Source organism: Bos indicus x Bos taurus, chromosome 19, assembly GCF_003369695.1.
Source record: "Bos indicus x Bos taurus breed Angus x Brahman F1 hybrid chromosome 19, Bos_hybrid_MaternalHap_v2.0, whole genome shotgun sequence".
NCBI lineage: Eukaryota > Metazoa > Chordata > Mammalia > Artiodactyla > Bovidae > Bos > Bos indicus x Bos taurus.
Window position 1 is genome coordinate 32,218,895 of NC_040094.1, and position 23,156 is coordinate 32,242,050.

Sequence of the window (23,156 nt, forward strand, 5' to 3'; positions counted from 1 at the left end):
GTATAATTCACATACACATTTAATTTCTCTAGTTATCTCCCCAGGCTGAATACAGGTTCAGGAGTGGAACTCCTGAACCTAAACGCATGACTGTTTTTGAAAGCTCTTTGTCCGTGTTGTCACATTCCTGTCCTGAATGTCTGTGCCAATCTGTTCCCAGAAGGAGTGTGTTCGGGCAAAACCCCTCAAGCCGGCACGTGCCCAGTGGTCCACCTGGGGCTCGCGGTCAAATGCAGATTCTGATTCGATAGGTGTGGCGAGGGCCCTCAGAGTCTGCATTTCTATCATAAGCTCCCAGATGCTGTCTGATGCTGCTGGGCCCATGGTCAGAATAGCAAGGTTTAAAAAGCTTTTTTTTTTTCCTTAACATTTTTATCGGAGAAGGCAACGGCACCCCACTCCAGTACTCCTGCCTGGAAAATCCCATGGACGGAGGAGCCTGGTAGGCTGCCGTCCTTGGGGTCGCTGAGAGTCAGACACGACTGAGCGACTTCACTTTCACTTTTCACTTTTCTGCATTGGAGAAGGAAATGGCAACCCACTCCTGTGTTCTTGCCTGGAGTATCCCAGGGACAGGGTAGCCTGGTGGGCTGCTAAGGGGTCACACAGAGTTGGACACGACTGAAGCGACTTAGCAGCAGCAGCAGCAACATTTTTATACAATTATTTTTGCTGCTACTTCACTGACACAAAGTGTTATTATTCATTTCTTTGTCTATCTGGTAAACGCAAAGCTATGTACATATTTATTTCTTGGAATGTTAGCTGGTACTCAGATGTTATAGGTCATTTTTCTTTTAATTTTCTTAAAAAATAATTTTTTTTTTGATGTGGACCATTTTTCAGGTCTTTATTGGATTTGTTACAATATTGCTTCCGTTTTATCTTTTGGTGTTTTGGCCACAAGGCACGTGGAATCTTAGCTCCCCAACCAGGGATCAAACTTGCATTGGAAGGTGAAGTTTTAACCAATGTATTGCTAGGGAAGTCCCCATTTTTCTTTTAATTTTATCTTTTGTTTGTGAAGGGTTGGATTGTGTCCATTACCCAGTTTTAGTTTGGGTGTCAATATTTTCCTGTGGATATGCTGAGCTTACTATTATTTTCCCTGCTTTTTTTTTTTTAATGAGATGGCTATTTGTATTTTCTCCCAGTATTTTTGACCTATAGTTTTCAGTTTTGTGGCCAGTATTTTTATTATTAGTCTCTTAGCTTTGAGGTTCAAAAAAACCTTTTTGTACAAAACATCACAAGAGTATCTCCCTATTGATTTCTGGCTGTTGTATTGAATTATTGACACTTAGGTATCTGATACATTTTCCATTTTGATTACAAAAGTAATATGCTGATGAGGGCTATTTTAGAAATGCAGATAAAGAGAACTGTTGGTAGAATTTTAGCTTATTTTTATCCAGACGTTTTCATCTGCAAGCAGACGTTTAGATATATATACACGTACATGTATTTATAGGCTTCCCATGGTAAAGAATCCACCTGCCAATGCATGAAACATGGGTTTGATCTCTGGGATAGGAAGATCCCCTGGAGAAGGAAATGGCAACCCACTCCAGTATTCTTGCCTGGGAAATCCCATGGACAGAGGAGCCTGGTGGGCTACAGTCCATGGGGTCGAAAAGAATCGGACACGACCGGGGTGGCTAACACAACAGCAACAGACATTTATGGATATAAATGTGGGGTTAAAATAATTCCTTGTGAGTCCACATAACAATAAAGCAAGAACCTTGCACCAACAATTGTGAGGCACTACTCCAAGCCCTTTACAAATCCTAAGCCATTTTTATCCCCACAAAACTGTGTAAGAGAGGTACTGTCACCCCATTTCACAGAGCGATCACTGAGTTGGGAGGAGGCAGGACCAGGATTTGAACTGATGGTCTCATCTCCGCACACACTTCTCTCAGTATATGACTGTTATCCAGCCAGTCACTAAAATTAGGACATTCATGGCAATGCAGAACTGTGATGCTCCAAACTTGGTCCTGGCACCAACAGCATCCTCCAGGAGCTTGTTTGAGACCCGGATTCTCAGTGCCCAACCCAGACCTGCTGAATCAGGAACCCCATGGGGGGGCATGGCTCTGCTCTAATGTTCTTGCCAGGTGTGGGGAAAATGGGATGAGCAGGCTGTTCACCAAAGGCACAGAGGCCCTAGCATGTCAGGCTGCCCTGTGTTGCTGGTTGAGGGTTGACGTCTAAACCCAGGCAGGTACCAGCTTTGTCACCTGTTAAATGGGGGCAAGGACTAGGATGGGGGTTGCAAGGCAATAGACCAGATAACCCCCGTGGTTCATCTGAGCTAGACATTTCTATAATGTGAGACCATGAAAACATGGTGTATGATTTTTTTTTTTACAAATCATTAAAAATGTGCAAGATGATATCAAAATTGTTAACAAATAAGGGGACATGTTAGATTCCATTTGTGACATCTTAAAGCTGCCATAACAATACTTAAAAAAAAAAAAAGATTGTCACTAAGCAGCATTAACGCCAGCCTGGTTCCTTCAGGTCTCTGAGTTAAGACAACAGCTTCGAATACGAGGTTTGCCTGTGTCCGGTACCAAGACGGCCCTCATGGACCGACTTCGGCCCTTCCAGGACTGCTCTGGGAACCCTGTGCCCAACTTCGGTGACATCACGACTGTCACCTTTCCGGTGACGCCCAGCAATGCGCTGCCCAGTTACCAGTCCTCCCCCTCCACCGGCGCCCTGTCCAACGGCTTCTACCACTTCGGCAGCACTAGCTCCAGCCCCCCAATCTCACCCGCCTCGTCTGACCTGTCGGTGGCGGGGTCCCTGCCGGACACCTTCAACGACGCCTCCCCATCCTTTGGCCTGCATCCCTCCCCGGTCCCCGCGTGCGCCGAGGAAACTCTCATGGGCAGTCTGAATGGCGGCTCCATGCTTCCGGAGCTGGACGGGCTGGACTCGGAGAAGGACAAGATGCTGGTGGAGAAGCAGAAGGTGATCAACGAGCTCACCTGGAAGCTCCAGCAAGAACAGAGGCAGGTGGAGGAGCTGAGGCTGCAGCTGCAGAAGCACAAGAGGAGCGGCTGTCCTGACAAGAAGCCGCCCCCCTTCCCAGCCGCCCCCATCAAGCAGGAAGATGCCGTGTCCAGCTGTCCTTTCTCATCCCGGCAAACAGCCATGAAAAGACAGAGCACTGGCTCGGAGGGCCAGCCGCCACCGCCTCGTGAAGACACTCAGCTCCTGCCCCTGGGGAGCACTCACTGTGCAGAGCCCTCGGGTCAGACCAACGTACTGTCTTCCACATTCCTCAGCCCGCAGTGCTCACCGCAGCATTCGCCCCTCGGGGCTGTGAAAAGCCCACAGCACATCAGTTTGCCCCCATCGCCAAACAACCATTACTTCCTTCCCCCATCATCAGGCGCCCAAGGAGAAGAACACAGGGTCTCCTCACCTGTCAGCAGCCAGGTGTGCACTGCACAGGTAAGAACTGGCCCCGTGCTCTTCCCGAAAGTGCGATGTGAATTTACAACTGCTAAGGAGCTGACCTTGGAACTTTGCATGGGGAGGGTTTGCTAAAAGTCTGATAGTAACTTCCGGGCACCACGATCCACAAACCTTTACAGTCAGACAAACTCACTTATGAGACAAGGATGGCAAACTTATTCTGTAAAGAGCTGGGTGATAAATGTTTTTTCTTTGTGGAATGTACAGTCTTTGTCACAGCCACTCAGCTCTACCTCTGGAACCCCAAAGCAGCCATAGACAACATGGTAAATGAATGCACATGGCTGTTCCAATAAAACTTTATTTACAAAAACAAGCTGGGGACTGGATTTGGCTCATGGGGCTGTTCCCAAGACCCCTTGGTGTCAAACTTCATTGTAGGCCAAACTAACTCATCAAAAGGGCCAAAGGGAAAGTTATCAGACCTTACTGTTCTCTCTGAGTAATGGTCTGTAAAGTGCAAATATTTACCTACTGTGTGCCAGGCTCTGTTCTAGTATCTGGGGATTAGTGTTGAGCTAGCCAGACAAAAATTCCTATTCTCATGGGGAGACAGACAGTAAGCAAAAGATCTAAGTAAAGTATTTAATATATTAGAAGATGAAACATCTTACAGAGAAAAAGCAGACAAGGGAAATGAGAAATTTGGAAGTTTAAATGGAAGGGCCAGGGACATCTGAAGGGGGTAAAGGAGAAAACCTTGTAAGTGTTTGGGGTGAAGGCATTATACGCAAAGGAGGAACAGCAAGTGCAAGGGCCCTGTTCTAGGAGCCTATGTGGGATAGTCCAGGACCAGAAAGAAGTTGGTGTGGCAGGAGCAGAATGAAGGGTGTCATAGGGAAGGCCCAGAAGAACATACGGTTCAAAGACTAGACCAAGGGGAGCATCCAAGACTTCCTCTGTCCATGAAACCGAAGAATTATTAGAAAAGTCTAAGTCTCTTTGAGAAAGAAAATTATGAAGATTCTGAAATCTATGTTATTAGGAAGGGAATAGGAAGAAAAGTTAATTGGATCCCTGCCATGCGCCAGGTATTAAGGGGCAATGTACAGGACTTCCCTTGCGGTCCAGGGGCTAAGACTCCATGCTGCCAATGCAGGGGGCCTGGGTTTGATCCCTGGTCAGCGAACTAGATCCCACGAGTGGCAGCTACAAATCCCCTATGCCACAATGAACGTTGAAGATCTCATGTGCTGAAACTAAGACCCAGAGCATCAAAATCAATCTATCAATAAGTCAAAAAATAACAATAAGATGATCTTTTTAAAAAAATCACTGTATTTTTTTCAAAAGAGGTATGTATGTGAGCAACTCATTAATTGTCAAAACAGCCTTGAGTGAGTGAGTAAATGAAGTCACTCAGTCGTGTCTGACTCCTTGCAACCCCATGGACTGTAGCCTACCACGCTCCTCCATCCATGGGATTCTCCAGGCAAGAGTACTGGAGTGGGTTGCCATTTCCTTCTCCAGAGGATCTTCCTGACCCAGGGATCAAACCCGGGTCTCCCACATTGTAGGCAGATGCTTTACCATCTGAGCCACCAGGGAAGTCCTTACGAATTCCAAAACAGCCTTACGAATTACAATTTGCTATTCTTCACTATTGAGGAAAATAAGGCCCAGGGAGGTGAAGCCAGTTGCCCAGGGTCATGGAACCAAGGATTATCTGATACTATTAATAAAATGTATGCCTCTTTCACGTTGAATATTCTCTACCCTGGGAGTATGAGGTGGGGTAATGCAGATACATTTTTATGAACCCACTAGAGCAACACATTCACATGAAGGATGCTCACTCCTGAGTCAGCACTCTGGGAGGAGCTGAAATTTAACATGGATTCTCATCCTTATGGACAACAGGTGTCAATGTGGTGTTCTCGGAATCAAAAGTACAAGTAGCTCTTGAAATACCTCTGGACCATAAGATGCTGAAGTGAATGATATGGATGCTATCAAGAAGAACCACCACTTGTACAGTAATTGATGGCTTACAAAGCACTCTTTGAAGACATGAATGATTCCATGATAAAAAATGAATAAATAAAAAGACAAAGAGCAATATAGGATAACATCACCGAGCAGCATGATGTTAAATGCTACACAGAGCCTTAGGGGAGTGGGTGTTGACCACGAAGGGCTAGCAGAGTGGGAGGACTTGCAAAGGGATTTGGACTTGAGGAGTTGGAAGAGGAGAATCAGGAAAAGGTCATTCCATGTGAAAAAAGCATAAGCAAAATGTACAAGTTGTGGCTGGATTAGCAGAATTTAAGCTCTCAGAGGGCTTCCCTGGTGGCCCAGTGGTAGAGAATCCACCTATAATACAGGAGACATGGGTTTGATCCTTGGGTTGGAAAGATCCCCTGGAGAAGGCCATGGCAACCCACTCTAGTATTCTTGCCTGGAGAATCCCATGCACAGAGGAGTCTGGTGGGCCACAGTCCATGGGGTCATAAAGAATGAGACGTGACGAAGCAACTGAACATGCCCACACGCAAGCTCACAGAGGGAAATGAATAATGCTTGACTGTGGAGCATTTTGAAGACTCACCCTGGTTAGATGTGGACCCTCCATTGTAGACGTGTGGAAACCATGGAGAGTTTGTGAGCAGAAGGTGAAGTGTCCAAAGCTGGCTTTGAGGCCTTGGTGATGGAATTTAGGGAGGTGTGGAAAGATAAGACACCAGGGCAGGGATCAGCCATTTCATCTGTCCTTCTTCCTCTCCACAGAACTCAGGGGCACACGAGGGCCACCCTCCAAGCTTCTCTCCCCAGCCTCCCAGCCTTCACCCCCCTTTCTCTGGAGCTGCGGCAGACAGCAGTCATGCTGTCGGGGGCAGACCTTCTCCCAAAAGCCCAGGTGTGCAGCAAAAGGTAGGCGCCTGGAGAAAGGTTTAAGCTGGGAGCCAACTTGGCCTCGTCTATCTCTGTGGCCCCTCTCCTCCCCGTGTTGAGGTTCAAACAGAAAGAAATGACATTTTGGATAGAAACAAGTTTACTTGAAATGGATATACGGATATAAGTCCGAGTATTCCAAGGCATCATTTCCTTGGTTCATCCCAGAAATTATGACAAGTAAAATGGCCTTGGCAGGTTTGCAAAAGAGTGTGGCGAACAGACCAAGTTCAGTGAAGTTGAAGATAGGAGTCAGGGAGCATGGGGGGAAAAAATGCAGAGAATGAGAGAAATAGTGGATCCTCGGAAATGAATGGAGAGGTGCAGAAAGTTGGAGTCGCCAAGTAAAAGGGAGGAGATGACACATGTCAGTAGGCGGGAGAATCAGAGAGGTAAAAGATGCAGGATATGGGGAATGCAAGGAGCAGTGGGAAGGTAGTCAAAAAGGAGGCAGACTTTTATGTAGCAGCCTGGATGGGAAGGGGGCTTGGGAGAGAATGGATGCGTGTATATGTATGGCTGAGTTCCTTCACTCTTCACCTGAAACTATCACAGCATTGTCTGTTAATGAGCTATATATACCCCAATACAAAATTAAAAGTTCAAAAAATATATAAAATTAGTCTTAAAAAAAAAAAAAAGAAGGTGGCAGACACGAGTTGACCATGACACAAAAGCGTTGCATGCCACAGGGCAGGGCATCATTTGGGGATGGAGACTCTGTAATGTCCTAGGTACCCCCACAGAACACACTTACAGCACACAGGGCTGGCTTATGAAGAGACACTCCAGCAATATCTGCATATACACTCACTTAGGAATGAAACGGGCTTCCCTGGTGGCTCAGATGGTAAAGAATCTGCTGTCAATCTGAGAGACCTGGGTTCAATCCCTAGTTTAGCAAGATCCCCTGGAGAAGGGAATGGCTACCCACTCCAGTATTCTTGCCTGGGAAATCTCATGGACAGAAGAGCCTGGAGGGCAACAGTCCATGGGGTGCAAAGAGTTGGATATGATTGGGCAACTAATACTTTCACTTAGGAACAACACAGGCTGAGAGATAAATTACTCTGGAAATTCCTGGGTTGATAGAGCTCTTTGTGTTGGACTGGACAGACACTTGGCTTCTTTCTCATCTCGCTTTCTCCCAACAGACAGGGTGCCCCTTAGAGGAGGGGAATGAATTTCTGAGGCTCCCATCCTGAGATGCCTCCAGCATCGCATCCACAGTGATGTGTCCTGTTGTTCATATACATCTGTAACATATCTGTGATATATATTTAAGCCCCAGATCTTTTTCCCCTTTAATCAATTTTTTCTACAGTTGAGTCTATAGTTTCTAAAACAGGAGCTATATACAATGTCGATGCATGGATTGATCGTCTTTCTTTGAATTTTACTCACGCAGATGGCGGGTCTGCACTCTTCTGATAAGGCAGGGCCAAAGTTTCCAATTCCATCCCCAACTTTTTCCAAGTCCACTTCCGCAGTTTCAGAAATAACCCAGCCGCCATCCTACGAAGATGCAGTGAAGCAGGTAAGCGCACGATTTGATCTTCATGGAAGAACAGGCTGACTCAGTGCATGTTGTTTTATACGATGTGGCTTCACGCATGTAGATTCTGTGGCCTCCCCTGCCAGAACAAGCAGACTGTCCAGATGCTCACTGTGAAGAAGCGTGGTGTGTGTAGACACGCTGTATGAGGCAGAGAGACAAGAGGCTGACTTAGCATCCAAATGTCCAGACTTGGTGCCAGCTGCCACTGCCACAAACACTGGTCAAGAATTCAACTTCTCTTCTGTGAAATGAAGACGATATCTACTGGATAAGGGTGCTAGATGACATAGCATTGATCGCATTGTCCTGACACAAGATACGTACTCAAATATTAACACATGAGAGTTATGCTGGGGCAACTGTTTCTAAGGTTCTTCCTAGCTTCCAAACTCAGTGATCCCAGGGACTGAGATCCGTGTATGCCTTTGTCCTCCTCATTCCCATGCCCTGGTATCTGTAAACATCAAATGGATCCTTTGTGGTTTCAAAAGAAAAGAAGAGGGCCAGGCAAAGTGGACTTCCACAGACAGAGCTTACTTAACTCAGATGAGCCGGAGGGGAAGTTGTGTTCACTACAAGTGCAGTGGAGAGCCAGAGAAACGGGAGCCACATCCCCAGCACCCAGACGGGAGGCAGATCCAAGTCACTTCACTTCTTATTTTCTTTATTTGGGTCCGTCCTTCTTGGTGAGCCAAAGGTTTGTCTATTTTGTTCTGTGTTTGAAAGAACCAGCTCTTGGATTTATTGATTTTTTTTCTATTGTTATTTCATCTCTATCTTATGTAATTCCTCTCTGATCTTTAATGTCCTTCCTTCTGCTGAGTTTAGGTTTTGTTTGCTCTTTTTCTAATTTTTTTTTCCCCAGCCCCCTTCCTTAGTTGCTTTTTTTTGGCCACACTGCACAGCATGAGAGATCTGATTCCCCAACCAGAGATAGGACCCACACCCTCTGTATTGGGAGTGCAGAGTCTTAACCACTGGACCACCAGGGAAGTCCCTCTAACTGTTTTAGATGATAGGTTAGGTTGTTCATTTGAGATTCTTCTTATTTTATTAAGGAATTTCGGTATCCCTATGAACTACCTCTTAAGAATTGTTTTCGCTGCATCCCATAGATTTTGCATGCTTGTGTTTTTATTGACATTTGTCTCTCAGTTCAGTTCAGTCTCTATGTCACATCTGACTCTTTTCGACCCCACAGACTGCAACACGCCAGGCTTCCCTGTCCATCACCAACTCCCAGAGCTTGCTCAAACTCTTGTCATCAAGTTGGTGATGCCATCCAACCATGTCATCCTGTGTTGCCCTCTTTTCCTTCCACCTTCAATCTTTCCCAGTATCAGGGTCTTTTCCAATGTGTTAGTTCTTTTCATCAGGTGGCCAAAGTATTGGAGTTTCATCTTCAGCATCAGTCCTTCCAATGAATATTCAGGACTGATTTCCTTTAGGATGGACTGGTTGGATCTCCTTGCTGTCCAAGGGACTCTCAAGAGTCTTCTCCAGCATCACGGTTCAAAAGCATCAATTCTTCAGTGCTCAGCTTTCTTTATAGTCCAACTTTTAGACTAAGTCCAACTTTTCTTTGTCTCTAGGTATCTTTTAATTTCCTCTTTGATTTCATCACTGACCAATTCATGTTTTAGTAGCATGTTGTTTAGCCTCCAAATAAGCATTTTTTTCCATTGCTTTTTCTCTGATCAATTTCTGATTAATTTCTCTGATTAATTTGCAGCAGGGGTCAGAATCTCTTTCCTTATTAACTCTGAGTAATATTCATTGTGGGGCTTCCCCACAATTAACGTTGTGATCAGAAAAGATGCTTGATTGTTGAGGCTTATTTTGCGTCCTAGCCAAGTCACTTCAAAGTGATAAAAATGGCCATCCTATTTATATATTAAGGTGCCCATCTCCTGGAATGGGAACTTCTCAAACAACTGAATTTACTCTGAATGACTCTGGGCTAGGGATCATTCTGCCTCCTTTCCCCCCTTCTCTTGTTGTGTCAGATCGTTTTATTTAGTAGTTTTCCTGTCCAAAAACGCATGCTACCAAAATCTTTAGCCAGTTAACGTCCGTATTCATGAAGGCCAAAGGTGGAACCAACCCAAGTGTTCATTGAAGGATGAATGGATAAATGAAATACATATTGTATACATCCAATGAATAATGAATATTATGCCTGCATGCTAAGTTGCTTCAGTCATGTCTGACTCTTTGCAACCTCATAGACTATACCCCGCCAGCCTCCTCTGTCCATGGGATTCTCCAGGCAAGAACACTAGAGTGCGTTGCCTCCAGGGGATCTTCCCCATCCAGGGACTGAACCCAAGCCTCTTAGGAGACTTCCTGCATTGCCAGGTGTTCTTTATCACTAGGGCCACCTGGGAAGCCCCACAATGAATATTACTCAGAGTTAATAAGGAAGGAGAGTCTGACTCCTGCTGCAAAACCTTGAAGACATTCAGTTCAGTTCAGTCGCTCAGTCATGTCTGACTCTTTGCAACCCCACGAATGGCAGCACATCAGGCCTCCCTGTCCATCCCAACTCCCGGAGTTCACTCAAACTCACATCTATTGAGTCGGTGATGCCATCCAGCCATCTCATCCTCTGTCGTCCCCTTCTCCTCCTGCCCCAATCCCTCCCAGCATCAGAGTCTTTTCCAATTGAGTCAACTCTTCGCATAAAGTGGCCAAACTAAGCTAAATAAGCCAGCCACAAAGGGAAAGACACTGTGAAAGTGAAAGTGGCTCAGTCGTGTCTGCTTTGCGACCCCATCATGGTCTATACAGTCCATGGAATTTTCCAGGCCAGAATACTAGAGTGGGTGGCCTATCCCTCCTCCAGCGGATCTTCCCTACCCAGGAATCAAACCAGGCTGTCCTGCATCGCAGGCAGATTCTTTACCAACTGAACTATTAGGAAAGCCCCAAAGATACTGTATCAGTCCACTTATATGAGATACCTAGAGTCATCAAATCCACAGCAGCAGAGAACAGAACAGTGGTGTCCAGGAGCTGTAGGGAGGAGGGGGTGGGGAGTTAGTGTTCAGTGGGGTCAGAGTTGCAGTTTTGCAAGATGAAAAAGCTCCAGAGCTGAACGGTGGTGCCAGTTGGACAACCACGTGAATGACCTTAGTGGATTTGCACACTGTACTCTGAAATGGTTAAGATGGTAAATTTTTATGTTGTTTATAGTTTACCACAATTTAAAAAAAAAAAACACTACTAACCAAACCTAATTCAAGAACCTGTCATACTGCTTCCGATGATTTCCTACAGAAGCAGTCGCTACGTTTTAATTTCTCTGTTCTCCTTTGGTTAATTGGCAACAGCAAATGACCCGGAGCCAGCAGATGGACGAACTCCTGGATGTCCTCATTGAAAGTGGAGGTAAGACATCAGGATGCTCTGCCCCTGTGTGCACTCTAGGGTGTGGACTCTCAGGGCCAAGGTCAGATGCTCACTGTGAGTTGGACTAAAGAGCCATGTCGGGGTAGAACGTCTCTGCCTCTGAGCCTCCTGTCCATGTTTGGAGCAGATAAAAGAAGTCCTAGAGGGTGACCCCTCATCACCTTTGTCCCATTTTCCTCAGAAAACTTTTCAGCAATCGTTTTAACAGTTTTCATCTTTCAGCTTGGTCCTTGTTTTCCTAAATGTTTTTCCTGCTAAACCATTTTCCCCTACTGTTCTAATCCCAACGTCCCTCTCTTCTTATTATGAGAAGAAGGAAGCAGGTAAAGCAAGTCTGCTCAAAATGAATCTCCCACCGATGGGCCCTTCATGTTCACATGTCATTCAAGCAGTGACAGTGGTCAATGTGTTCTTTTTTGCCTCCTTGTAAGTCATTCGTTTATTTCTTTTTAAACAGTTACACAGTTGTGCCTAAAATCTGAAAGCACACAAGTGACTATGACCATGTAAGGAGAATGTGTGGATAAAAAGAAAAGACTCCATATTGGAGCCCTCAAGCTGTTGCTGTTTTTCAGTCCCTAAGTCCAACTCTTTGCCACCCCATGGACTACTTCATGCCAGGCTTCCTTGTCCTTCACGATCTCCCTGAGTTTGCTCAAACTCATGACCATAGAGTCAGTGATGCCATCCAATCATCTCATCCTGTATCATTCCCTTCTCTTCCTACCTTCAGTCTTTCACAGCATCAAGGTCTTTTCCAATGAGTCCGCTCTTTGCATCAGGTGACTGAAGTACTAGAGCTTCGGCATCAGTCCTTCCAATGAGGATTCAGGGTTGATTTCCTTTAGGATTGGTTTGCTCTCCTTGCTGTTCAGGGGACTCTCAAGAGTCTTCTCCAACACCATAGTTCGAAAACATCAATTCTTCAGTGCTGAGCGCTTAAGTGACAGCATTGAAAGTTTCAGAGAGAAAGTGGCCAGGCATCGGACTAGGTCCATCGCTGAACCAGGCAAACCACCTCCTTTAGGGGGTTTGCTGTCTGGCAAGAGATATGGGCATCATGCAAGGAAATAGGCAGTTCCTCCCTTGTAACAAAGTGAAGAAGAAAAACATGGGCATAGATGTCTGTATTGTTGTTAAGTTTCATGATGGAAAGATGAGCAGGTTTCTATCAGACACCATTATATTTTGTATTTAAACTTTTTATTTTGTATTGGGGTATAGCCAATTAACAACATTGTGAAAGTTTCAGGTGAACAGCAAAGGGACTCAGCCATGGATATACACGTATCCATTCTCCCTCAAACCCCCCTCCCATCCTGGCTGCCACATGATAACACTGATCAGAGTTCCCTGTGCTATACAGTAGGTCCTTGTTGATTATCCAGTTTAAATATAGCAGTGAAGATACCCTTATGTTTTTAATGAAGTATGTGGCAAGGTCTGCAAACAGGGTGTGGGAGTGGAGCCGGGGAAATTCCAGGAAAGAAGAACAGTGATGAATCGATCACAAGAAACGATGTATAGAACAGTCTTATGGACTCTGTGGGAGAGGGAGAGGGTGGGAAGATATGGGAGAATGGCAGTGAAACATGTAAAATATCATGTATGAAATGAGATGCCAGTCCAGGTTCGATGCACGATACTGGATGCTTGGGGCTAGTGCACTGGGATGACCCAGAGGGATGGTATGGGGAGGGAGGAGGGAGGAGGGTTCAGGATGGGGAACACATGTATACTTGTGGTGGATTCATTTTGATATTTGGCAAAACTTGGTAAAGTTTAAAAATAAAATAAAATTTAAAAAAGAAAGAAAGAAAGAAACAACAGCAGGATCACCCTCTCTCTGTGCCTGAATGCATGCGTGCTAAGTCGCTTCAGTCGTGTCTGACTCTGCAACCCTATGGACTGTAGCCTGCCGGGCTCCTCCAGCGGACCTTCCCAACCTAGGGATTCAACCTTCGTCTGTTACGTCTCTTGTGTCTTTCACATCTTACAATGGAGATGGCCGGTTCTTTACCACTAGCGCCACCTGGGAAGCCCCCTACTAGGCAGTATTAAGTGCCGACTTAACATCATGAACTTAAAAATGAACTGGGCAACTTCATTGTGCAATTTTTTTCTTAAAAGTCCAACCAATCCTGGAAGGACTCGGAGAAAACAGACGGTTAGATTCATCCAGGTGTGGGGTTTTGCCAAGGGAATATGGTGATGGAAGGAAAGGGCAGGGGGATTGAGGATATATGTGAGAGTAATTAGAGTGGTGGATCAAGAGTACAGACTGCACGAGGAAAGGAGTAAAAGCGAGGAAATTGCCTGGTGGTCCAGTGCTTGTGATGCCATGCTTCCACTGCAGGGAAGGCAGGTTCGATCTCTGGTTCAGGGAACTAAGATCCCGCATGCCGCATGTATCGGCCAAAATAAATAAAAATCAGAAGAAGCTGATGGATGGTGAGAAAATCGTGGAGTCAGTAGACTGGGGTGACTCAAAATGGCTGAGAATTTGTTATCAGAGGGTCCTTATGAAGTGAACTTGAGGAGTGGGAGGCGATGGACAGGGAGTTGGAAATGGTGATTGAAACGGGACTTTCAGAGGATGCAGTGTTTGGGGCCACAAGGTCCAGGGTGTGTCCAGCAGAGTGGCAATGGCAGCATCACTTGCACTGGGGGGGATGGCGTATCAGGGAACAGAGAGGCCCCCTGGACAACAAGTCACTTCTGGGATACTGAAGTCACGGAGAATGACAAGAGTTGAAGTGGAAGAAAGGCAGTGAACAGGGAGTAGTTTTTTGTGGATGAGGAGGAAGGACCAGGAGACGGGGGGTGAGGGGTGGACTTTGAGAGCAGGATGACCTTCAAAACCACTGAGGAGTTACAATAAGGAGGAGGAGTAACGATCAGACAGTGGTGGCAGGAAAGGACCTGATGACTCATCTTCTGGCTGGGCAGCAAAGAGCCCCCAGTGAGGGTATAGTGAGGGTGCAGTGTCTTCAGGGGCAGCCAGGTGTCAGTGAAGGAGCAGGTAAAAGCACCTGCTTTGAGCGTCTGATAATCGCAGAGTGGAATTTCCAGCAAGAGAGGGTTTGGGGAGAGACCCAAGGGAAGAACTTGCAATATACAGAGTGGTTTAGGGGTGAGACCAGGTGAAGAGCCGTGACCCAAGAAGCATGGCCATCTCCTTCTGTAAGTCATTCATTCATTCCAAAGATTCATTCAAGTGAATGAATCAATCTTTGAGTGATCAATCTTTGAATGATCACAATCGATCGGAAGTGATTGAACAATTCCCGTTGTGTTTTACCAACAGAAATGCCCGCTGACGCCAGAGAGGATCATTCATGTCTTCACAGAGTCCCAAAGATACCTGGGTCTTCTCGAAGCCCCACTGGTGCCCTCCCCAAGTCCTCAGCAGCCTTTGAACCAGCATCCGCAGGAGGCCAGCTCTCCTTTGATCACTTTGGTGCTGAGAGCAACGAGCACCTGGAAGTCTTATTAAATTCTCAGAGCCCCTTGGGGAAGGTGAGTGACACCACCCTTCTGAAAATCGGGAGTGAGGAGCCTCCTTTCGACGGGATGATGGATGGATTCTCAGGGAAGGCTGCAGAAGACCTCTTCAACGCACACGAGATCCTGCCGGGCCCCCTGTCCCCCATGCAGACCCAGTTCTCACCTTCCTCTGTGGACAGCAGTGGGCTGCCCTTAAGCTTCACAGAATCTCCTTGGGAAAGCATGGAGTGGCTGGACCTCACACCGCCCAGCTCCACCCCAAGCTTCAGCTCCCTATCTACCGGGGGCCCCAGCATCTTCAACATTGATTTCCTGGATGTCACGGATCTCAATCTGAATTCCCCCATGGACCTCCACTTACAGCAGTGGTAAACACCTGATGAAGTGCTAAGGAAGGCCAAGAGGAATCCCATCGGGGAAAGCACATGACCACAAATATTTACATTCTCCCAAAGAAGGAGGAGCTGGAAGAGGAGGAGGAGAGGAAGAAGAAGGAGGAGGAAGAAGGGGAGGAGGAGCTGGAGAGAATGAAAAACAAGCATGGAGACTTCAGTTACAACCAGCAAGAACAAACAGGAGTCTTTTTTTTAATAGATGGATAGTGTAATATTTGCCAACGTTCAGTGACTATTATTGATTTCAGCAATGGTTTCAAAATTATGTTTTTTCAGATCAAGAATACAAAAAAAATTTTTTTTGCTTCCAATGCCTTTCAAACACTAATCTTTTTTTCTAGCTTGTATTTTTTTCAGGCACTGTTGGGGCATAATCTCACTTTGTAAGATTTTCTCATGAATTTGTTACTCTTACCATGGAAAGAAGTTGTAAGCTCTCTGGGGAACACACAGAAGCCAGTCCTTCAAAGTAGATGGAAGTCGTACCCCTGAAGGCTCTTTCTCATGTCTCCATCACTTGCCTTTCAAAACAGAGGTCAGGCCCAGTGTCAGGTTCTTAAGGCAGAACAGAGGGACAGGACCAATCCATTCCCAGGGAAGTGAAGTGAATTCAATATCCCTTGGCCACAAAGCTGCCCCCGCTACAGTGACCCCAACCCTGTACCCAGGACTCCATGTGGTCACAGATAACAACCAACCTACCTTTGGCCCAAAGAAGCACACCTGAAATTTCCCTTTCTTAACCAGTGGCCGGATCACTGTCACTGTCTCCATGGTGATGTGTATGCTCAGTTGCTCAGTGGAGTCCGACTCTTTGCTACCCCCTGGGCTGTAGCCCGCCAGGCTCCTCTGTCCGTGGGGTTTCCCAGGCAAGAATACTGGAGTGGGTTGCCATGCCCTCCTCCGGGGGATCTTCCCAACCCAGGGATCAAATTTCGGTCTCCTGTATTGGCAGGTGGATTCTTTACCACTGAGCCACCTGGGAATCCCCGCCATGGTGTTAAGCATTGTGAAACAGGAGAGAACCCTAAAGCAAGAAGAGAGACAAAACCTCCTGCCATTCTCCAGCACAACCTCCTTTAGTGTCAAAGACTAGAGACGACCACGTAAGCAAATCAGAGTATCTCTCTGGTCTCAAGTAACTGTTATCAGGAATAATGCAGACAGCACTAAGGAACATCATTTCACGTATGATGGGAATAAACACAGTGGGTTACTATTCATATAACAGGGTGATTATTTATGGACGTTCGGCTTCTCTTTTTATTTTCTTATTGGAAGGAGGGGTTCACCTCCATTATCTTTCTCCCACTCTACTTTTCTTTCAAATTTTCCATCCATTCTCTCCCTTCTTTTGAAGATCTCCCTTTCTCTGCCCCAACGTTTGGAGAAGAGGATTTCATCCATTTATCAGCTGTCCTACTGCTAATAAAACCATACGTTAAAAAGCTGAAAGTCAAGGTTCTCCCGGGTAACCGATTCTCCATCTGCACAATAACTTGCTGTAAAAGGAAGTCAAAAGAAAGAAATCAAAGGAAAGAAACCAATGATTCCGTCCATCAGTCGTGAAGCTCTCCCTACCCTCATTTGGTTCAAGATCACTGATTTGGGTTGCTCTGGGGAAAACCGGAAATTGTTACATTGTATATATAGTAGGAAAGAGTATTTTAGGTCTGGGTTTCTGAAAGAAAACACAATCGCACGTCGAAAAGGACGGAAGGGAAAAAAGACGATGGTCTACTGTGCATTCCTCACCACTTCCCCTGCTTTTGCTGGGAGTTGAAAACTTAAATTGCAGGATAGTCTCTAAGGCTCACTGTGGTTCTAATGCACGGACTCATAGTGTTGCATGCTGTAGAAGGTAGCTCTCGCTGTTTTTATTTTTTATTTAAATCACTAAGGCACTGTTTTCTTCTTTTGTAAAAAAAAAAAAATGTTCACTGTGCACTTATGGAGAAAATAACCAAACATGTTGTGATTTTAGAAGTTCTCTTTTTGAAAAAAAAAAAAGATTTAGAAGTCATTCCATTGTTAACCTGTTAACATGTGTGAACACAGAGTGTTTTTGGTGATTGCTACTCTGAAAGCTGCCGCATCTTACTGAGGGGGTGGGGAGGGCAGGAGGAAAATATATATATATTATATATGTGTATATATATATATATATACACACACATATGCATGTGTGTATAGATATATACATATGTATATGTATGTGTGTCTATAGGTGTGTGTGGATATGTGTATCCATATATACACATCCATATGTACATATACATACACATGTGTGTATGTGTGTGTATCTTCAAGGCAGTGCAACAGAGTTCTATACCAAAAGCCTTTAAGCCTCCATCTGCTGTGAAATGATCTTGGCCTTTCTCACTGCGAGTTCCCGATTCATCACCCAGACTACAAGTTGCTTCTATGTATGACTCATGGCTCCAAGCCAGTGACGCACAGCCACCTGCTCACGATGAACAAGCCCGTCTCGAGAGTGACTGTGATGTGAAGAGACAGGGAGCGTTCACCTTTGGTCACTGGAAAGGTACTGCCTCCTCTCACAGAGAGCAGCGGTGGAAGACGACAGTCGTTTTACATTCCTTCATCTGCCTTGTGCTTTAAAAGAGCCACACGGTACATTTTCCACTTTGCTTTGATGTCTGTCATCAAAACCAAAGATTCTGAGGGGAAAATTGCCATCTCTTCTTTGATGATGAAGCTATGGGGAAGAAAATCTTCCTGACACATTCCTCACCTTTGTGTGTTCCTCAGACATTGACATTTTGGGGGGATCTTGACAAAGCTCACTGGTCAGTCCATTTCTCATGTGCCAAGTTGTGTGAATTTTTTAATGTTATTTTTATCCCCCTTCCTTTGGAGAACAACCTCACAGCAATCTCTGAGACTCTGGTCTGAGTGTCAATTATTTTTTTTTCCTTTGGGTATTTCTGTCTGAAGGGCTAGACTTGGCTAGGAGGCCTCTGTCTTTGTAAGGCTATGCATTTTCATTGGGATATTTTTAGGCTATTATCTGGCACTGACATATATGCCTCACAGTTAACGAAAGATATTTGCTGCTACAAACCAGCACGCAACCCAGAGCAGACTCCTGGATCATTGCTTTCAACCTCCACCCACAACCCCCACCCACCATATTCACGCTCTCTTTCTGTAGATCTGATGTGAGATTTGAAAGATAAAACTGAGGATAATTGGGAAAAGGTTGATGAAGCTGGTTGCTCCCTGATCATCTGTGTTAATTTATGTTTCCTATAAGGGAGATTTTTTTTTTTAAGTTCTTTTAAACTCTTAATTGTGTCTTCTATTCTGGTGACAAATTGGGCATGACTAAAAGATGTACAGAGGCTTAAGAAGATGGCCACGGTCAAGTTTCTTCAGGCTTTTAGAGCCTGAAACTAACCACATGTGGTCCTCTCAAGACCCCCAGGAGCACCCTGTGGTTAAGCTGACCTGCAGACATTTGCAGCTGCTCCCAACTCTGGTGCAGTCCTGTGGGTTCACCCTTATCCAATGGATTCAGGAAGTTCCTTTGCGCAAATACTTCATTAAGCCTGTGCTCAGTAGAAGCCCTGCTTCTAACACTGTTACTGAGATGGCACACATTCTACTATAAGGAAAGCGAGAGGAAGAGGGAAAGGAAAGAAGGAAGGAAGGAAAGAGGGAGGAAGGGAAGGAAGGTCAGGCCACAGCCTCTCAGTTCAGCTGAGACATTACATTACGAAAAGGAAATCGAAAAGTTTGGGATGAGAAACCATTCTCTCCATGAAGTGATCGCCCCGACAGATAAGGAAAGCAGGAGGGTCTTCAGTTGAACAACCAACATCTGTGAACAGGTGGCCTTTGCCATCCAGAAACATTTATTTCCAATCTGAAAAAAAGGAGGTGGGGTGGATCAAAAACCTACCCCAAGCGTTCAAGACAGTCTTTTCTAAAGACCTGTTGAAGAGGTTTCTATCACCTCTTCTAGAAACCAATGCTGGTTTGGCCAAAAACTCCTGCATCAGATTTACTCATCCTGGAGATAATAACTTGATGTCTCACCTGTGCAGAGCACATCCCCTGTCCCAGATGTCCAGTACCACGTAGACTCTGCACAGATGGTTCCGATCTTGAGGGACTGGGAGGTTGCAAGAAGCCTGGTAATTTCCAAGTCTTCCAACCAGAATCCCTTTACCTATGATGACAAGGCAGGGGGTGGGGGGTGGTTTTCATTTTCCCAAAGGAGAGGGGCTTTTTAGCTAAAACCTACACTCATGCTGCATTTTTTTCTTCTGTGATCAAACAGCAGCAACATATGACTTAGATGTCTTTCTACCACTTAAAACATCTGTTTGAGCTTTTAGGGTTTATCTTCATTGCCAGATACAGAAACATTTGGAAAATCAGAGAAGGACAAAGGAAACTTATTATTATTATTTTGTCCCATGCCTTCATCTTGATCTTCAGAACAAGCTCTCTGGACAAAAGGGACACCTACAAGGTAGGGTGTCCATGGAGAGCCTCTGTCTTTAGGGAAAAAAAGCTGCAGGATTGTGAGGGCAGTTTGCCCTCCACCTTCAGGGCTTGGCTGTGGCCCACAGATGCACCAAGTTTGCTGTCAGCTGTAAGCAAACTCAGAGTGAGAGTCTGGAGTCTTCAGTTTTCTTACAAATCCAGTAGAAACCAGCGGGGCAATTGAGATGCGGAAACTCAACTAGCATTAGATGATATTACTAGACATACAACAAGACAGTCCTATAAGCTAGAGAGCTGCTCAGCGTGGTGAGGAGCTGGGTTTGATTCTGGAATCCACGTTTTCAGGGGAGCCCTGGCTAGGGTGAGACTATGCATTAGGAAATGACTTTAAGACCAGAAGAGATCCGAGAAAAATTTCTCTATTACCTCCCAGGGAAATTGCTGTAGACTCATTGGGTTTGGTAACATGAAGAAGTTCCCATCTGATGGTAGGAGTTGGTGGAATCTAAGTTTCTAGAATTCTATGGGTTAAGACAAACTCATGGTGGTCTCTTGCGCTTACTTCAATCACCTTCAGCCTTGTGAGCTCCCTGTGTGTGCTTTAACAGTTCCAGAGGGTTTTTGGGAGAAGGTCATAGAATGATGGCAATCCTGGAGGCTGCTGTAATGTTTTCCAAAGGAAGGGAACCCACGCTGCTCCCCAGAGTCCTCTCCAACGTGCCTGCAGTGAGGAAAGAGGGCAGTGCACAGCTGGGTGCTTGAAATCCTGCCTCCTGGAAACACAAAGAGGCACTTTGCAAAGAAATCCAAAGAGCCAGCATATGTTCTCTGCAGGGACCCCGTGTGGTGGAGCTTTCACGTTGGCTCCTTCACTCAACTATACATAACTAGGAAGAAATGTGGGTGACCAGGAAGAGAAAAGAAGCAATGGCTAAATACCAAAGTTGGCATGTGTTCTTTTTAAAAAAATATATGTATATTTTTAAATAAAATGTTTATTTTAGAGAGAGATGAAAGCTTTTTTCTTGACTGTGCAATGTACCAGGCATTGTGCTGTTATTTTGTCAAATCCCCGCAGTGGTACCATGAAACAGTAGTATTACGATCACCCCCAGTTTACAGATGAAGAAACTGAGTCTGCAAAGGCTGAGTTAATCACTTAAGGTTACACATCTGCAACCTGGCAGAACCAGTGATCACACTTTACTTATCTGCAGTGCTTCTGATCTCACACACTGTACGTCTCACCCACACTAATCAAATGAGGACATTAGTGAGCCTACATATATGCTATTAAAATACACGCAGTAAATCGTGAATTAGTTTGATAAATCACTGGTGCCCTCCTTAGTCTACAGATGTAAGAACTTCAAGGGGAATTCAACATACTGAATTCAGTACAGAAGAAACGATGGGGTAACGGTAAGGGTTGGAGTGAAAGTAATAACTTAAGATTCTTTAATAAACCAGCCAAGTAGATGGTGACTTGACTAAGAAAAACAGCTGTAGGAATAGAGACTAAGGTAGTTTTGAAACATGTTAATAGAATGGAAAGTATGGGATTTGATCATGGGATGGGAATGGCAAAGGAGAGAGAGGTGGATGTCCGTGCGTGCACGCTAAGTTGCTTCAGTCATGTCTGACTCTTTGTGGCTCCATGGACTGTAACCCACCAGGCTCCTCTGTTCTGGAGTTCTCCAGGCAATAATACTGGCGTGGATTGCCAGGCCCTCTTCCAGGGGATCTTCCCCACCCAGGATGGAATCTGCATTTCTTATGTCTCCTGCATTGGCAGGTGGCTTATTTATCACTAGCACCACCTGGGAAGCCCAGATGAATGTCCAGTGTATGTTAATTCCATTCACAGAGGCAAAAGGCCAGAGTGAGTAACCTTAATATGAAAAATCGTGAATCTGAGTGCCTGTCACCTGTAGGACGCTCAAGTCAAAAGCATTCACTAGAGAGGTCTGGAGCTCAGAGTCCTTTGCACATAGATTTAGAGGTGGCAGATACCAGCATTTGGAAGATCACTGAAATCATGAGGATGGCTGTGGCCTACACAACCTGTGGAGTGATAAGAAAAGGGGATGCCGAGGACCACCAACATGGTTTGCTATTGGTAGAGGGGAGGAAGGGGCGGGACTAGGAAACCAGGAAGAAGACCGGAAGAAGGAAGTATTCCAGGCTCCAAGGTGGGAGAAAGAGGGAATCTTCAATCCTGTCTAGTGCTGCTGTTTCTGTAAGGTAAGGAAGAGTACTGTTTGATTTAATAATAAGGAGGTGGTTGGTCGGTAGAAAAGGTGAGAGCATCGTGGTGCAGTGGTAAAGCCAGGTGGATGTGGACCAAGGAATTGGAAGGCAATGAAGAGGCCATTCCCTGGTTGGCCTAGTGGTTATGATTCCCGGCTTTCACTGCCGTGGTCGGGGAACGAGACCCCACAGGTCATGTGCTGCATGGCCAAAAAAAAAAAGAAAAAGGTGGGGGTGATGAAAAAATGAAGACTGAATCTAGGCATCTCCTTTCAAGGGGCATGGCCATGTGAGGAAGAAAGTGCACAAGACCAGAGCAGACAGAAATTTAAAGGACATCTGTCTCACTTTTTATTTATCCACTCTACTGTTGATGGACACTTCAGTTGTTTCCAATTTTTGACGATTGGAAATGTTGCTGATACAAACATCCTGGCACATCCATTTTGGTAAAGACATTACCAATTTTTTTTTTTGGCTGAGTGTTGCATCATGTGGAATCTTAATTCCCCAACCAGGGATTGAACCCATGCCCCTTGCAGTAGAAGCACAGAGTCTTAAACACTGAACCACCAGGGAAGTCTCCTTACATTTTTGTTGAACATGTGAAATTGTTGGGTCGTGGTGTTTGCCTACCGTTAAGTCGTAGCCAATGACGTAAAAACAGCTTTCTGAGGGGCTTGTCCGCATACCCCTCCCATCAGAATACATGAGCTTCGGCTGAGCTATGTCCCCATCAACACTTGGTTTTGCCCGTCTTTTTCAGTTTTAGCCATGCTGTGGATGTGTTTTGGTATTCCCTGTAAAATTGCCTGGCATAGATTGGATGACCAATAGGTTCAGCAACTTTTCATATTATCTTGGCCATTTGGATTCCTATCTGTGGTAAGGTGACCGTTCAGGTCCCCTGCCCATTTTTCCTTTAAGTTTCTTGCCTTTTTCCTGTTGTATTGCAGAACTCTTTACGTATTATGGAGTTGAGTCTTTGACTATTATATAGTTTTTGCAAGTAACTTCTCCCACTCTAAGGACTGCTTTTTATTCTCTTAATGATATTATCTCATAAACCAAAGTCTTTTATTGTTAAGTAATACAATTTATAAAGATTTCCTTTAAGGTGAGAATTTTTGGTATCATGTTTAAGGAATCCTTCCCTACTCCAAGATCCT

General features: G+C 45.2%; 1 protein-coding gene across 6 annotated transcripts in view; it reads left to right on the top strand.

Moving 5' to 3' along the window:
* Positions 1-20,746, top strand: part of MYOCD (myocardin) — a 91,390-nt gene extending 70,644 nt beyond the window's left edge. For 3 of the 6 annotated variants that reach the window (XM_027517345.1, XM_027517346.1, XM_027517349.1), the window contains 5 exons: positions 2,533-3,474; positions 6,226-6,369; positions 7,799-7,927; positions 11,281-11,338; positions 14,667-20,746. In XM_027517345.1, the coding sequence (XP_027373146.1) occupies positions 2,533-3,474; positions 6,226-6,369; positions 7,799-7,927; positions 11,281-11,338; positions 14,667-15,238 (1,845 nt within the window). In that variant the 3' untranslated portion in view covers positions 15,239-20,746. The remainder of the gene's footprint in view (positions 1-2,532; positions 3,475-6,225; positions 6,370-7,798; positions 7,928-11,280; positions 11,339-14,666) is intronic. The other 3 variants (XM_027517350.1, XM_027517347.1, XM_027517348.1) reach the window with 3 other exon arrangements.
* The last annotated feature ends 2,410 nt before the right edge of the window (positions 20,747-23,156 follow it).